The 17095-nt window shown below is 38.9% G+C and overlaps 1 protein-coding gene across 1 annotated transcript; it reads right to left on the reverse strand.

The window, feature by feature from the left end:
- Positions 1–15303: 15303 nt before the first annotated feature.
- On the reverse strand, positions 15304–16216 carry LOC131650341 (uncharacterized). Its single transcript, XM_058920055.1, has 3 exons — positions 15696–16216; positions 15418–15593; positions 15304–15329 (listed from the first exon to the last, which is right to left on the reverse strand). The coding sequence occupies exons 1-3, from the start codon at positions 16214–16216 to the stop codon at positions 15304–15306; spliced, it is 723 nt and encodes a 240-aa protein (XP_058776038.1).
- Between the last annotated feature and the right edge of the window lie 879 nt (positions 16217–17095).

The following is a 17095-nucleotide window of genomic DNA, read 5'->3' on the forward strand; positions in this document are numbered from 1 at the left end:
AACTTCAGCTTTTCGATTTTGTCTCCACCAAGCAGATTTTGTTTCCCTAATTCGACCAGACCCCTTTCACTGACATGGCCCAATCTCATGTGCCAGATTTCTGTTTTCGACAAAGGTTTCGTGGATGCAACATTTGTCGAACCACTTACAACTTCAGCCTCAAGGGTATACAAGCCTTGTTTCTTCACGCCTCTCAAGACTTCCTTCGAACCCTTCATGACTCTTAGGATACTTTTCTCTCCTTGGAAAACATATCCTTTCTTGTCGAATTCACCAAGAGAAAGCAAATTTCTCTTCAAATCAGGAACATACCTGACTTCAGTCAACAACTTTATTGACTCATCATGGAGCTTGAATCTCACAGATCCAACACCTGCAATCTTGCAAGCCTTGTTGTTTCCCAGTAATACTGATCCACCATCTTGATCACATAATTCCTCGAACAAGTCTTTGTTTGGAGTCATGTGCCAAGTGCAACCTGAATCCATAATCCACTCCTTCTTAGAGTCACTGCTTGAAACCACAAGAACATCAGATGATTCGAAATCATCTTGAACAATGGCAGCGTTGCCATTATCCTTACCTCCATGATATTTCAAGCGTTCAGGGCACACCTTTGTTGTGTGACCCTCCTTCTTACAATGGTAGCATCGAATGCCAGATGCTTCGCCACTGTAAGTCTTCGACTGGCTTTTGCCTTTCTTCTTGTCGAACTTACCATCCTTTCGTAAGAGTTTTCCTTTAACGGCCAAACCTTCGCCAACAGTCGAAGGTTTATGCTCCTTTCGTTCATTCAAGTCCTTAGAGTACAAGGCTGATTGAACTTCTTCAAACGTCAGGGACTCCCTTCCATACAAGAGAGTTTCTTTGAAGTGAGCATGTGATCGAGGCAAAGCGCACAATAGTAACAGCGCTTGATCTTCATCATCGATCTTCACATCAATATTTTCAAGATCAAGAATCAGCTTGTTGAACATATCCAACTGCTCAGCCAATACTTTGTCTTCAATCATCTTGAATGAATACAAAGCTTGCTTCAGGTAGAGTCGATTTACCAGCGATTTGGTCATATACAAACTTTCAAGTTTCACCCATAACCCTGATGCCGTCGTCTCCTTTGATACCTGCCGGAGAACCTTATCACCAAGGCTCAACAGAATTGCGCTGTGTGCTTTCTCGATCATAGTTGTCTTCTCCGCTGCCGTTAATGCAGCATTCATGGCTGCCTCTCCCTTCAACGCTTCCAAACAACCCTGCTGAACCAGTAGGGCTTTCATCTTCAAGCGCCACAGACCGAAATCATTCACTCCGGTGAACTTTTCAATCTCATACTTTGTTGAAGGTGAAGGATAGAAAAACACTTAGAAAGGGGGGGGGGTTTGAATAAGTGTAGCTTTAAAAACTTGACAGATAAAAATAAATTGCACAGTTATTTTTATCCTGGTTCGTTGTTAACTAAACTACTCCAGTCCACCCCCGCAGAGATGATTTACCTCAACTGAGGATTTAATCCACTAATCGCACGGATTACAATGGTTTTCCACTTAGTCAGCAACTAAGTCTTCCAGAGTCTTCTGATCACACACTGATCACTCCAGGAACAACTGCTTAGATACCCTCTAAGACTTTTCTAGAGTCTACTGATCAACACGATCACTCTAGTTACAACTTGCTTAGTTCACTCCTAAGACTTCCTAGAGTATTCTGATCAACACGATCACTCTAGTTCCTTACAACTTAATGTAATCAATTCTAAGAGTATTACAAATGCTTCTTAAAAGCGATAATCACAACTGTGATATTTCTCTTAATCGTTTAAGCTTAATCTCACTAAAATATTACAAAAGCAATGTAGTGAGCTTTGATGAAGATGAAGATTCTGAGCTTTTGATTTGAACAGAGTTTCAGCAAGTTAATTTGAATTATATTGTTCAGGATCGTTAACCTTGCTTCTCATCAGAACTTCATATTTATAGGCGTTGGAGAAGATGACCGTTGAATGCATTTAATGCTTTGCGTGTTCCGTACAACATCGCATTTAATGTTATACGCTTTTGTCAACTACCTCGAGCCTTGTTCACGCTGTGTCTACTGACGTAGCCTTTAATAGCTTTTAACGTTCCTTTTGTCAGTCAGCGTAGCTTGCCACTTGTACTTTCTTCTGATCTGATGTTTGTGAATACAACGTTTGAATATCATCAGAGTCAAACAGCTTGGTGCATAGCATCTTCTGATCTTCTGACCTTGAAGTGCTTCTGAGCGTGATACCATCTTCTGAGCTTCAGTGCTTCTGATCTCTTGTTCTTCTGATGCTTCCATAGACCCATGTTCTGATTCTGCTTCGACCATCTTCTGATGTCTTGCCAGACCATGTTCTGATGTTGCATACTGAACCATTTGAGACAAAGCTTCTGAGCGCTGAATTATGCGTACTCTTTATATATATTTCCTGAAAGGGAAATTGCATTGGATTAGAGTACCATATTATCTTAAGCAAAATTCATATTATTGTTATCATCAAAACTAAGATAATCGATCAGAACAAATCTTGTTCTAACAATCTCCCCCTTTTTGATGATGACAAAAACATATATAAATGATATGAATTTGCGATCAGAAAGAACAGACGGCAAAAGACAAATTACACAGCTATAGCATAAGCATATGAATATGTCTCCCCCTGAGATTAACAATCTCCCCCTGAGATAAATAATCTCCCCCTGAAATAAATACTCGAAGAACTTTAATAAAAGACTTCCCTGATTATTTCGGTAGAGACGATCATATAAGCTTCTTGTCTTCAGAGAATTCATAGCTTCTGACTTCTGCTTCCATAGGACAGCTTCAGAACTAGAATTTCCTTAGATCCCTAGAACACTCACAGCTTCTGATTCATGCTTCCATCTAGGACAGCTTCAGAACTTGAATTTCTTTGATCTTCTGAACATTCACAGCTTCTGATTTCTGCTTCCATTCAGGACAGCTTCAGAACTTGAATTTCTTTGATCTTCTGAACATTCACAGCTTCTGATTTCTGCTTCCATTCAGGACAGCTTCAGAACTTGAGTTTTCTGGATCTTTAGAACATTCGCAGCTTCTGATTTCTGCTTCCCTCGGATAGCTTCAGAGCTTTGAATATCTACCAACATCACTTCATGCTAGATTTGTATCAGAACATTGTTGAATGTACCAGAGCATCATCTGAGCATCTCTACATCCTGAAATGTTACAGAACAAAAACTAAACGACAAAAGTCAGCATGAACGAGTTAGAACATAAAATGTATGTTTGAACACATTATATGAATCAGAGCCATATAGGCTGAAATAATGTATCAGAGCAAATAATGTATCAGAGCCGTAACATTATATGTATCAGAGCAAATAGAATTTTGTCAGAACAAATAGACAAGTATAGATCAAATTCTATTATCAGTGCTTCTGATTTCTTCTTCTTTCTTGCTTCTGATCTCTGAAGCTTGACAGCACTCAGCTTGCTTCAGTTTCCATGGTTTTGCTTCTTGTGTTTGCTTTGAAGATTCTCTTCAGTATACCTGCAAAACACTTAAACCATATAGAACTTGCAGTTCTTGTTAGTGAATGTGTGGGAGCTTTACCCAGCAACTGATAGATTAATCAAATCATTTATCATTTATCTTCTCCCCCTTTTTGTCATAACATCAAAAAGCAATATTTCAAAAGAATTAGATGCATAGAACGACAAATAGAGTCACTGGAATGTAAAACAAAGAAAGTTTTTCATTGATAATCAAAAAGGATTACAAGAAGTTGTTTAACAAGCAGATGCAACAAGGAAAATAAAACAACTAAGACCAAATCCTAGGACCCTAGCTAAGACAACGTCTGTGCCAGCATGCCATGAAGGAGTGAAACGCCTCATTGACTGCTTCTTGGGCTTTCAGGCGAGGGATCAGGGAGACTTGGTCCTGATGCAGATCTTCCACCATCTTTACCAGAGACAACATTCTCAGCGGGTGAAGATGAAGAGATTTCTTCAGAAGAGATTAAGGGAGAGAAAAAGTTAGATGAAGAGGAAGCTGAGTCTTGAAGGTCGAAAGATGAGGAAGAAGATGGAGATGATGGAGGGCTTTCACCAGGAGGATGAAACACACGTCTAGAATAGTTTCCAGACAACATTGCTTCGAAAGGATTCACCTTGAGAGGATCATAGGTGATTTTGATCTTTTTGGGTTTGGAAGGTGATGTTTCAACAGCTTTTCTTTTGTTGTTTTGATCATTTTCATTATTTCCTGGGCTTGATGAAGAGTTCATGATGGGTTTGCAGAAAAAATGAACAGGTAGGGTTTGATATGGAAGAGAGAGAGGGAAAAAAAAACTTGATGAGGAATGCAAAGAGATAGAGAAAGATGAGAGGGAAAGAGAAGAGTTTGAAGAGTATTTAAAAAGAAAATAAAATGAAACGAATGATGAAAAGCATTTAATGTTACGTGACATGAGGAGAGATAATAATGACAAAAGACGTGATTAGCACAGTTACCTATGGTAGGCGTCCCTTCAACTGCACGCACGTTTATCCATGAATAGTAACGACAGGTTTACTATCCCGAGATAAAAACGTAACAACTGTTTTGCTTTAAAAGAGGTTCTGAATCAACTTAGACAATGAAACGTTAGTAATAACCGAATCATAATTTCTAAAAGATTTCAATCAGAACTTCTGATATATAAAAAAATAATCCATTTTCATTTCAGAAGTTACTCATACATAAGAACTTCTCATCTTCTCATTCTGGGCATAAATCCATACTGATGTTCTTCAGAATGAACTTAAACCTATCTTCAGCCAGGGGTTTTGTAAAGATATCAGCCCATTGATGGTCTGTATCAACAAAGTTTAAAGATATAACACCCTTCTGAACATAGTCCCTTATGAAATGATGTTTAATCTCAATATGTTTAGCTTTTGAATGAAGAATAGGATTCTTAGATAAACATATAGCAGAAGTATTATCACAAAATATAGGAATGTTACTCTCAAATATCTGATAATCTTCTAACTGACTCTTCATCCAGAGCATCTGTGTACTACAACCAGCAGCAGCGACATATTCTGCTTCTGTTGTTGATAGAGCAATAGTTGCTTGCTTCTTGCTATACCAAGAGATCAAATGACTTCCAAGAAATTGGCAACTTCCTGAAGTACTTTTTCTTTCAATTCTGTCTCCAGCATAGTCAGCATCGCAGAATCCTACTAAGTTGTATTCTTTAGATTTTCTGTAAACTAAGCCAACATTAGTAGTACCTTTCAGATACCTTAGAATTCTCTTAACAGCAGTTAAATGAGATTCTCTAGGATCTGATTGGAATCTAGCACACAAACAAACACTGAACAGAATGTCAGGTCTAGAAGCAGTCAGATATAGAAGAGATCCAATCATACCTCTGTATAACTTCTGATCTACCTTCTTACTTACCTCATCCTTACCTAGGATGCATGTTGGATGCATAGGAGTTTTGGCTTCTTTGCAGTCTAGAAGATTAAACTTCTTCAGAAGTTCCTTCACATACTTGGTTTGGTGAACATACGTTCCTTCTGAAGTTTGATTTATTTGTATTCCAAGGAAATACTTGAGTTCTCCCATCATGCTCATTTCAAACTCAGCCTGCATAGACTCAGCAAACTCCTTTCCAAGTGTAGCATTAGATGTTCCAAAAATAATATCATCTACATATATTTGACAAATTAAAATATCCTTTTTAAAGGTTTTACAAAAGAGAGTAGTGTCCACTTTTCCTCTAGTGAAACCATTATCCAGAAGGAAAGAACTTAAGCGTTCATACCAAGCTCTGGGAGCCTGTTTCAATCCATACAATGATTTCTTAAGTTTAAAAACATGATTAGGAGACATAGAGTCTTCAAAACCAGGAGGTTGATGGACATAAACTTCTTCATCTATATAACCATTTAAGAAGGCACTCTTGACATCCATCTGATAAAGAGTGATGTTATGTTGAGTGGCAAATGAAATTAATAGACGAATAGATTCTAACCTGGCCACTGGTGCAAAGGTTTCTGTATAATCAATCCCTTCTTGCTGACTATAACCCTGAGCCACCAGTCTGGCTTTGTTTCTTACCACTTCACCTTTCTCACTGAGCTTGTTTCTGAAGACCCATTTTGTACCAATTATATTGAATCCATCTGGTCTAGGAACAAGATCCCAAACATCATTCCTTGTAAACTGATTCAGTTCTTCTTGCATAGCAATTATCCAGTCTGGATCTTCTAGAGCATGATCAACAGAAGTTGGCTCGATCAAAGATACAAGACCTAATTGACAATCTGCATTGTTCTTAAGGAATGCTCTTGTTCTAATTGGATCATCCTTCTTTCCAAGAATGACATCTTCTGAATGACCAGAGATGAGTCTGGATGATCTTCTGACAGATGGTTCTTCAGAAATGCTTAGATCCTCCAGAGAAGCTGATACTTGATCTTCGGATTCTTTGCTTCTGAGAAGCTCTGCTTCTGATGCGTTGCTTCTTGGCTCAACAACTTCTGATATATCAATATCAAAATCTGCAAAATTATCAAACTGCTTTGGTTTTTCAGAACCAAGCTTATCATCAAACCTGATATTGATTGATTCTTCTACAATCAATGTTTCAGTATTGTATACTCTGTAGCCTTTTGAGCGTTCAGAATATCCAAGAAGGAAACATTTTTGTGCTTTGGAATCAAACTTACCAAGATGATCTTTAGTGTTCAGAATAAAGCATACACATCCAAAAGGATGGAAATATGAAATGTTGGGCTTTCTATTCTTCCACAATTCATAGGGAGTCTTATTTAGAATAGGTCTGATAGAGATTCTATTCTGAATATAGCATGCAGTGTTTATTGCTTCTGCCCAGAAATGCTTAGCCATATTGGTTTCATTGATCATGGTTCTGGCCATTTCTTGCAGAGTCCTATTCTTTCGTTCTACAACCCCATTTTGCTGTGGAGTTCTAGGACAAGAGAAATCATGGGCAATACCATTTTCTTTGAAGAATTCTTCAAAGGATCTGTTCTCAAATTCACCACCATGATCACTTCTGACCTTTATGATTTTACACTCTTTTTCAGATTGAATCTGAATGCAGAAATCAAAGAACACTGAATGAGTCTCATCCTTGTGTTTTAAGAATTTTACCCATGTCCAGCGGCTATAATCATCTACGATGACTAATCCATATTTCTTCCCTCTGACAGATGCTGTTTTGACTGGGCCAAACAGATCAATATGCAAGAGTTCTAATGGCCTTGAGGTAGAAACAACATTCTTGGACTTGAATGCAGGTTTGGAGAACTTGCCCTTCTGACATGCTTCACAAAGAGCATCTGATTTGAATTTCAGATTAGGGAGTCCTCTGACCAGATTCAGTTTGTTAATCTGAGAAATCTTTCTCAAACTAGCATGACCTAATCTTCTGTGCCAGACCCACTGCTCTTCAGAAACAGACATAAGACAAGTCACCTTCTGACTCATAAGATCTTGCAGATCTGTCTTATAAATGTTGTTCTTCCTCTTGCCTGTAAATAGGATTGAGCCATCCTTCTGATTTACAGCCTTGCAAGACTCTTGATTAAAGATTATATCATAACCATTGTCACTCAATTGACTGATAGATAAGAGGTTATGTGTTAATCCTTCCACAAGAAGTACATTAGAAATGGAAGGAGAGTTACCAGACTTTATAGTTCCAGAGCCAATTATCTTGCCCTTCTGATCTCCTCCAAACTTGACTTCTCCTCCAGACTTAAACACCAGGTCTTGGAACATAGACCTTCTTCCTGTCATGTGTCGCGAGCATCCAGAGTCCAGGTACCATGACATGTTGTGCTTTGTCCTTTTTGCAGTCAAGGATATCTGCAATAGGAATAATCTTATCCTTAGGTACCCACATTTTCTTGGGTCCTTTCTTGTTAGATTTTCTCAAGTTCTGATTGAACTTGGGTTTAACATTGTAAGCAATAGGAGGAACAGCATGATAATTCTTAATGTGAGTTTCATGATATTTCCTAGGTTGTGTCACATGCTTTTTGGTGTGTGTTATGTGAAAACTTTGAGCATGTGAAGTGTGCCTAATATCATGGGAGTGGCCATATTTGAACTGATCATACAATGGCTTGTATGTGATTTTCATTTCATCAACAGGTTCAAGTTTGTATGGGGTTTCACCCTCAAAACCAATGCCGACTCTTTTGTTTCCAGACACATCATATATCATAGAAGCTAGCTGACTTCTGCCAATACTTCTAGATAAGAACTTCCTGAAACTTAAATCATATTCTTTCAGAATATGGTTTAGACTAGGAGTGGATTTTTCTGAATCAGAAGGAGATCCAACATTATTGGATAATTTTAAAAGTTTTTCTTTTAATTCAGAATTCTCCAACTCAAGCTTCTTTGTTTCAAATTCAAATTGCTTTTTCAGCTTTTTGTATTTGAGACTAATCTGAGACTTGAGTTCCAGTAGTTCAGTTAGACCGGAAACTAACTCATCTCTAGTAAGTTCAGAAAATACCTCTTCAGAATCTGATTCTGATGTAGATTCTGATCCGTCATCTTCTGTCGCCATCAGCGCACAGTTAGCCTGCTCGTCTTCAGAATCATCTTCTGACTCATCCCAGGTTGCCATAAGACTTTTCTTCTTATGAAACTTCTTCTTGGGATTTTCCTTCTGAAGATTTGGACATTCATTCTTGTAGTGTCCAGGCTCATTGCATTCATAGCACATGACCTTCTTCTTGTCAAATCTCCTGTCATCAGAAGATTCTCCACGTTCAAATTTCTTTGAACTTCTGAAGCCTCTGAACTTCCTTTGCTTGGTCTTCCAGAGTTGATTTAGCCTTCTGGAGATCAGGGACAGTTCATCTTCTTCTTCAGATTCTGATTCTTCAGGATCTTCTTCTCTGGCCTGAAAAGCGTTAGTGCATTTCTTGATATTAGATTTTAATGCAATAGACTTACCTTTCTTTTGAGGCTCATTTGCGTCCAGCTCTATTTCATGACTTCTCAAGGCACTGATAAGCTCTTCCAGAGAAACTTCATTCAGATTCTTTGCAATCTTGAATGCAGTCACCATAGGACCCCATCTTCTGGGTAAGCTTCTGATGATCTTCTTTACATGATCAGCCTTGGTGTATCCCTTGTCAAGAACTCTCAATCCAGCAGTAAGAGTTTGAAATCTTGAAAACATCTTTTCAATGTCTTCATCATCCTCCATCTTGAAGGCTTCATACTTCTGGATTAAAGCTAGAGCTTTAGTCTCCTTGACTTGAGCATTTCCTTCATGAGTCATTTTCAAGGACTCATATATGTCATAGGCCGTTTCCCTGTTAGATATCTTCTCATACTCAGCATGAGAGATAGCATTCAGCAAAACAGTTCTGCATTTATGATGATTCCTGAAAAGCTTTTTCTGATCATCATCCATTTCTTGCCTTGTTAGCTTTACGCCTCTGGCATTTACAGGATGTTTGTAACCATCTATCAGAAGATCCCATAGATCACCATCTAGACCCAGAAAGTAACTTTCCAGTTTATCTTTCCAGTATTCAAAGTTTTCACCATCAAATACCGGCGGTCTAGTATAACCATTGTTACCGTTGTATTGCTCAGCAGAGCCAGATGTAGATGTAGTCTTTTCACTTTCATCAACCATCTTTTACAGAAGCGTTTTTCTCTTCCTGAATCTTTTCTAAACACGGTTAAGTGCTTGCACCTTAGAACCGGCGCTCTGATACCAATTGAAGGATAGAAAAACACTTAGAAAGGGGGGGGTTTGAATAAGTGTAGCTTTAAAAACTTGACAGATAAAAATAAATTGCACAGTTATTTTTATCCTGGTTCGTTGTTAACTAAACTACTCCAGTCCACCCCCGCAGAGATGATTTACCTCAACTGAGGATTTAATCCACTAATCGCACGAATTACAATGGTTTTCCACTTAGTCAGCAACTAAGTCTTCCAGAGTCTTCTGATCACACACTGATCACTCCAGGAACAACTGCTTAGATACCCTCTAAGACTTTTCTAGAGTCTACTGATCAACACGATCACTCTAGTTACAACTTGCTTAGTTCACTCCTAAGACTTCCTAGAGTATTCTGATCAACACGATCACTCTAGTTCCTTACAACTTAATGTAATAAATTCTAAGAGTATTACAAATGCTTCTTAAAAGCGATAATCACAACTGTGATATTTCTCTTAATCGTTTAAGCTTAATCTCACTAAAATATTACAAAATCAATGTAGTGAGCTTTGATGAAGATGAAGATTCTGAGCTTTTGATTTGAACAGAGTTTCAGCAAGTTAATTTGAATTATATTGTTCAGGATCGTTAACCTTGCTTCTCATCAGAACTTCATATTTATAGGCGTTGGAGAAGATGACCGTTGAATGCATTTAATGCTTTGCGTGTTCCGTACAGCATCACATTTAATGTTATACGCTTTTGTCAACTACCTCGAGCCTTGTTCACGCTGTGTCTACTGACGTAGCCTTTAATAGCTTTTAACGTTCCTTTTGTCAGTCAGCGTAGCTTGCCACTTGTACTTTCTTCTGATCTGATGTTTGTGAATACAACGTTTGAATATCATCAGAGTCAAACAGCTTGGTGCATAGCATCTTCTGATCTTCTGACCTTGAAGTGCTTCTGAGCGTGATACCATCTTCTGAGCTTCAGTGCTTCTGATCTCTTGTTCTTCTGATGCTTCCATAGACCCATGTTCTGATTCTGCTTCGACCATCTTCTGATGTCTTGCCAGACCATGTTCTGATGTTGCATACTGAACCATTTGAGACAAAGCTTCTGAGCGCTGAATTATGCGTACTCTTTATATATATTTCCTGAAAGGGAAATTGCATTGGATTAGAGTACCATATTATCTTAAGCAAAATTCATATTATTGTTATCATCAAAACTAAGATAATTGATCAGAACAAATCTTGTTCTAACAGAAGGCATCTTATCCACGCTCACCGCACCAATTTGTTGTGAAAAACGATACCAATAACAAAGTATAATAGGGAATTAGGGAAGAGAATAAGAACACAAGAATTGGTTATAACTGCTATTCTTTCACTTTCTCTTAAAACAAGATTACAAGTTTACAAGAATAACAAATAACCTCTCTCACCCTAAATTAGGATTTGCAGCTTAGCAATGATGAGAGACTAGTATGCTATTTATAATAAAACCTAACATACTAACTAATGGGCTTTTTCCACAAGGCCCATTACACAAGTCAACTTAATAAACAAGCTAACTTAACAAATTAGGGTTTAAACACTAAAACCTAATTTAACATGCTAACAACCCTAGCATCTTCGACACAAGCATGTGAACAACCTTCGACTTCATGCTTAACCCTGTCGAACCAAGAAGCTACCCTTCGGCCATACTAGAGTTCGATCCAAAATCTCACAAGTTTCAATGGAAAAATTGGAGAAAATGACACTTTAGAGCAACACTTTGGGTCTCCTCTTCAAACCCTAACCCCTCTTTTCCCTTTCTCTCCTCTTCTTTCCTCGGTTTCCTCTTCTTTTTCTTCTACTGAGACACTACCCCTCATCTACTTCTATTTTCAAAAAAATAAACTATTTTAATTATTTAATACCCAAATGGGCCTAATAAAATATACCCCCTTAATATCTAAAGATGTCATTAATTAAGCCCAATATTATTTCCACACTTAACATAAAAATAATACTTCCACTAAAACTCCATTAAAATAAAATTCGATTATTTTAATATACCGACTTATTACTCAGTGTCTCATATTTCCAGTCTAAACTTAATTACTCAGAAAATTCTCAAAACGCTAAATATTACCTCATTAATTTTTCTAATACTAAAAATATTAAAATTATCGATTAAATGTCGATCCGCTATCCCGAACTAATACCGACTAAATCGTCCCAAAACGCAAAAATTTCAGAAAACATCACAAATATCTAAATTAAGCAAATAACTATTTTTCCGGGCGTTACAACTCTCCCCCACTAGAATATTTTCGTCCTCGAAAATAGAAATTTACGTGATTCAAATAACTCGGGATAGGAATCTCGCATCTTGCTCTCTAATTCCCATGTCAAGCTCTCACCAGCTGCTCCTAACCAGACAACTTTCACCAATGTAATCTCTTTACCTCTTAGAACCTTCATCTCACGATCCACAATTCGCACAGGCATCGTCTCCACTGTGAGATTATCACGCACTTGCACATCGTCCATCTGAATCACATGAGACGGATCGGAAACATACTTTTGGAGTTGTGACACATGAAACACATCGTGCAAATTAGCAAGTTTTGGCGGTAACGCCACACGGTAAGCCACTCTCCCAACTCGATCTGATATCTGATACGGACCAATAAAACGAGGAGTGAGCTTTTTAGACTTCAGAGCTCGCCCAACACCAGTCACAGGTGTGACTCTAAAAAATACATGATCACCAGCTTGGAATTCCAAATCTTTCCTCCTCTTGTCATGGTAACTTTTCTGCCTACTTTGAGAAGCTTTCATCTTATCTCGAATAAGCTTCACTTTCTCAGTAGTCTCCCTAACAATCTCGGGTCCAAGTACCACACTCTCACCCGATTCATGCCAACATAACGGAGTCCTACACCTCCTACCATACAACGCCTCAAAAGGTGCCATCCCAATACTAGAATGATAACTGTTATTGTAAGTGAACTCAATCAACGGAAGATACGTATCCCACGAACCTCCCTGCTCAAGAACACATGCTCTCAATAAATCCTCCAATGACTGAATAGTCCTCTCGGTCTGACCATCTGTCTGTGGATGATACGCCGTACTCAACCTCAACTTAGAACCCAACGCCTCTTGCAAACTCTTCCAGAAATCAGAAGTAAACCTCGGATCTCTATCCGACACAATACACAAAGGAACACCATGCAACTTTACAATCACCCTGACATATATCTCTGCTAACTTCGCAATCGGGAATGTGATGTTAATAGGTATAAAGTGTGCCGACTTCGTAAGCCTATCAACAATCACCCAGATTGAATCAAATCCTCTCAAGGTATTAGGTAATCCTGTTACAAAGTCCATCGAAATGCTATCCCATTTCCATTCTGCAACTTCTAACGGTTGCATCAACCCTGCAGGCTTTTGATGCTCAATCTTTGACTTCTGACAAGTCAAACAAGCATACACAAACTGTGCCACATCACGTTTCATACCAGGCCACCAAAACAAACTCTTCAAATCTTGATACATCTTTGTAGCTCCTGGATGAATACTCAAACTGCTTCTATGACTCTCTTCAAGAATCACTTTCTTAATCTCTTCATCATCAGGAATACAAATACGATCTCGGAATCTCAACACACCATGCGCATCTAACTTGAAATCATCCTTCTCAAGTCGATCGGTTCCTACCATCAAATCCACCAACTTCACATCTAGCTTCTGAGCCTCTTTGATATTGTCGAGAAAGTCATTGTTAATCTTTAACATTCCCAACATAACACTATGCGGTGTCACTTCACAAACTAAGCTCAAATCTCGGAACTGCTCAATCAACTCCAATTCCTTAGCCATCATAGCCGACATATGCAAGGTCTTTCGGCTTAAAGCATCGGCCACAACATTAGCTTTTCCGGGATGATAATTCAAACCGAAATCATAATCCTTCAATAATTCTAACCACCTTCGCTGCCTCATATTCAACTCTTTCTGATCAAAAAGGTACTTCAAACTCTTATGGTCACTAAACACTTCAAATCTCGAACCATAAAGATAATGTCTCCAAATTTTCAACACAAAGACCACTGCAGCTAGCTCTAGATCATGCGTAGGATAATTCTTTTCATGAGTTCTCAATTGCCTAGACGCATAAGCAACCACTTTACCATTCTGCATAAGCACGCCACCTAACCCCATCAAACAAGCATCACAGTACACAACAAAAGGCTCTCCTGGATTAGGCAAAGTCAAAACCGGAGCCGACGTCAACCTCTTCTTCAACTCATTGAAACTTTCTTCGCATCGAATGTCCCACACAAAAGCTTTTCCCTTGCAAGTCAATCTTGTCAATGGAAGTGCCAATTTAAAAAATCCCTCGATAAACCGTCTATAGTAACCGGCTAAACCCAAGAAGCTTCTAATCTCAGTAGTTGACTTCGGAGCTTCCCATTGTAACACAGCATCAACTTTAGAAGGATCCACGGCAATGCCACTACCAGAAATGACATGACCAAGGAAACTAACTTCATGCAACCAGAATTCACACTTAGACAACTTGGCATACAACTGCTTCTCTTTCAGAACTTGCAACACAATTCTCAGATGCTCTTCATGCTCTTCTTCAGATTTAGAGTAAATCAAAATGTCATCAATGAATACCACTACAAACCGATCCAAGTAAGTATGAAAAATACGGTTCATGTACTCCATGAATACTCCCGGCGCATTAGTAACACCGAAGGGCATCACCGAATACTCGTAGTGTCCATACCGAGTCCTGAACGCGGTCTTCTGAATATCATCTTCTTTTACTCTAATCTGGTGATATCCTGACCTCAAATCAATTTTAGAAAACACACTAGCACCCACCAATTGATCCATCAAGTCATCAATTCTTGGAAGCGGATACTTGTTCTTGATCGTCACTTTATTCAATTGCCGATAATCAACACAAAGTCTCATACTTCCATCTTTCTTCTTTGCTAACAACACGAGCGCTCCCCACGGTGATACACTTGGTCTTACAAACTTTTTCTCAAGCAACTCTTCTAATTGCTTCTTCAGTTCAGATAGCTCAGATGCAGACATCCTGTACGGTGCCATAGAAACAGGTCTGGTACCAGGTACAAGATCAATCGCAAACTCAACTTCTCTTTCTGGAGGTACATCAGGAATTTCATCAGGAAACACATCAGGAAATTCTCGCACCACCTTTAACTCGTCAATTCTAACTTGATTCTCAAAAGACAATGACGCCATCAACGAGAACATTTGTGCTTCGTCTTGCATCAATTGCCTCAACTGCTTACCAGTCAACAAACCAACTCCTTCTTCCTCGGGAGAAGAAAACCTCAAGGACTTGTTAAAACAGTTGATATGAACATAGTTATACTCTAACCAATTCATACCCAAGATCACATCTAATCCACTCAACGACAAACAAATCAAGTCAACAACAAAGTCTTTGTCGAAGATCGACAAAGGACACTTTGAACACATCAGAGAAGTAGTCACCGATCCCTTAGCTGGAAGATCGACAACCATCTCTCCATTCATGGAAGACAATATAAGACCCAATCTTTCAACACAATCAGAAGCAATAAAACAATGAGTAGCACCAGTATCAATAATAGTGATTAAAGGAGTATTATTAATGAAACATGTACCTCTGATGAGTCGGTCTCCACTAGTTGTAGGAGTCCCAGCTAAAGCAAACACCTTTCCACCGGATTGTGCCTTCTTCTTTGGACACTGGCTACCAATGTGTCCCTCTTCGCCACACGTGAAACATACCATGTCCTTATGCTTGCAATCAGACATTGCATGTCCCATCTTACCACATCTGAAACACTTCCTCGCATCAGCAGTACAAGCATTACTCTTATGACCAGGTTGACCACACTTGAAGCATACAATCCTAGCAGGAGCATCTCCCCCACTAGACCTCTGACCATGAGTAACTCTTTGTTTTCCTTTACCGGCATCATATGGTTTCCCACGGCTCTGTTGATTCTTGCCCCTTCTATCACTAACCATCTTGTGATGAGCATTACTATCTTCCTCAAAGATCCTACAACTGTCAACCAAATCAGGAAACAAACGGATCTTTTGGTACCCAACAGCCTTCTTGATATCCGAGCGTAACCCATTCTGAAACTTGATGCACTTAGAAAATTCAGCACCTTCGCCATCAAAGTGAGGATAGAACTTAATCAACTCAGTGAACTTGGCAGCATACTCAGTCACGGACTTGTTCCCTTGCGTCAACTCTAGGAATTCTATCTCTTTCTTACCCCGAACATCTTCAGGATAGTACTTCCTCAGAAATTCCCTACGGAACACATTCCAAGTGACTTCCTCACCTGAAAACTCCAACCTAGCAAGCGTCTCCAACCACCAATCATCAGCTTCCTTAGCCAGCATATGAGTTCCATATCTGACCTTCTGAGCAGGAGTGCAATCCATAACACGGAAGATTCGCTCGAGCTCCTTCAACCAATCAAGAGCACCATCAGGGTCATGCGTACCCTTGAACACCGGTGGATTCTCCCTTTGGAAAGTCGCCAAACTACGAGATCCAGCATTCTCGTCAGCATTCGGTTGGTTTTGCATAGCCTGAGCCACCGCTTCCAAAGCAGCAGCTATCGCAGCATCATTCCTCCCAGCCATAACGTCACTACAACACAAAAATAATTCAGCACAAACAACAATACACGATTGTTAGACTACACTACGACTCGACACTTGGCCGGACAAGACCGACCTGCTCTGATACCACTAATGTAACACCCCAAATCTACCCCAAACATTTATGCGGAAAAATCAGAGTATAACAATTCTCAACAGAATCAGGATGTCACACATTCAACATAAACATAAACCTGTCATGCTTTTTAAACTAATACATAACACTATCAGGATTGGAGTGAACAAACTCATAACATATATCTCAACTTTTGAATAACATAGTATTCATAGCATAACCCAAACTCTGGTTCAACATGCAACAGATTCACAATGATTCAACAATGAATACATAACATCTTTTGAATCATAAAACGAAACAATACAAACAGATCCTCAAATACATCATAAGGTTCAATAAGCAAATAACAACATCAAGCAAGTGTTCATTTCCCCCCAAGTGCTACGTATCAGAGCAATGACACCCAAAACTCAACTATAAGCGGAAACAGCTACTCATCTGGATTACCTGCACGTTATCCACGTGGAGGCAACATTCAAACAGAAAGGGTGAGATATCAAACTATATAAATAGGATTATGATAAATCATATATTAGGTAAGGAATATAAATGAATCACCGTTTCACACAACATCAACA

The sequence above is a fragment of the Vicia villosa genome, linkage group LG2 (assembly GCF_029867415.1).
Source record: "Vicia villosa cultivar HV-30 ecotype Madison, WI linkage group LG2, Vvil1.0, whole genome shotgun sequence".
Taxonomy (NCBI): Eukaryota; Viridiplantae; Streptophyta; class Magnoliopsida; order Fabales; family Fabaceae; genus Vicia; species Vicia villosa.

Excerpts from the sequence above, each read along its gene's own strand:
- LOC131650341 (XM_058920055.1), bottom strand. The coding sequence starts at position 16,216 with ATGGATTGCACTCCTGCTCAGAAGGTCAGATATGGAACTCATATGCTG. Across the intron at positions 15,594-15,695 it reads AGAGTTACTCATGGTCAGAG|ATGTGGTAAGATGGGACATG; the intron begins GTCTAGTGGGGG and ends GAAGTGTTTCAG. Across the intron at positions 15,330-15,417 it reads TGGAGACCGACTCATCAGAG|ATTGGGTCTTATATTGTCTT; the intron begins GTACATGTTTCA and ends TTGTGTTGAAAG.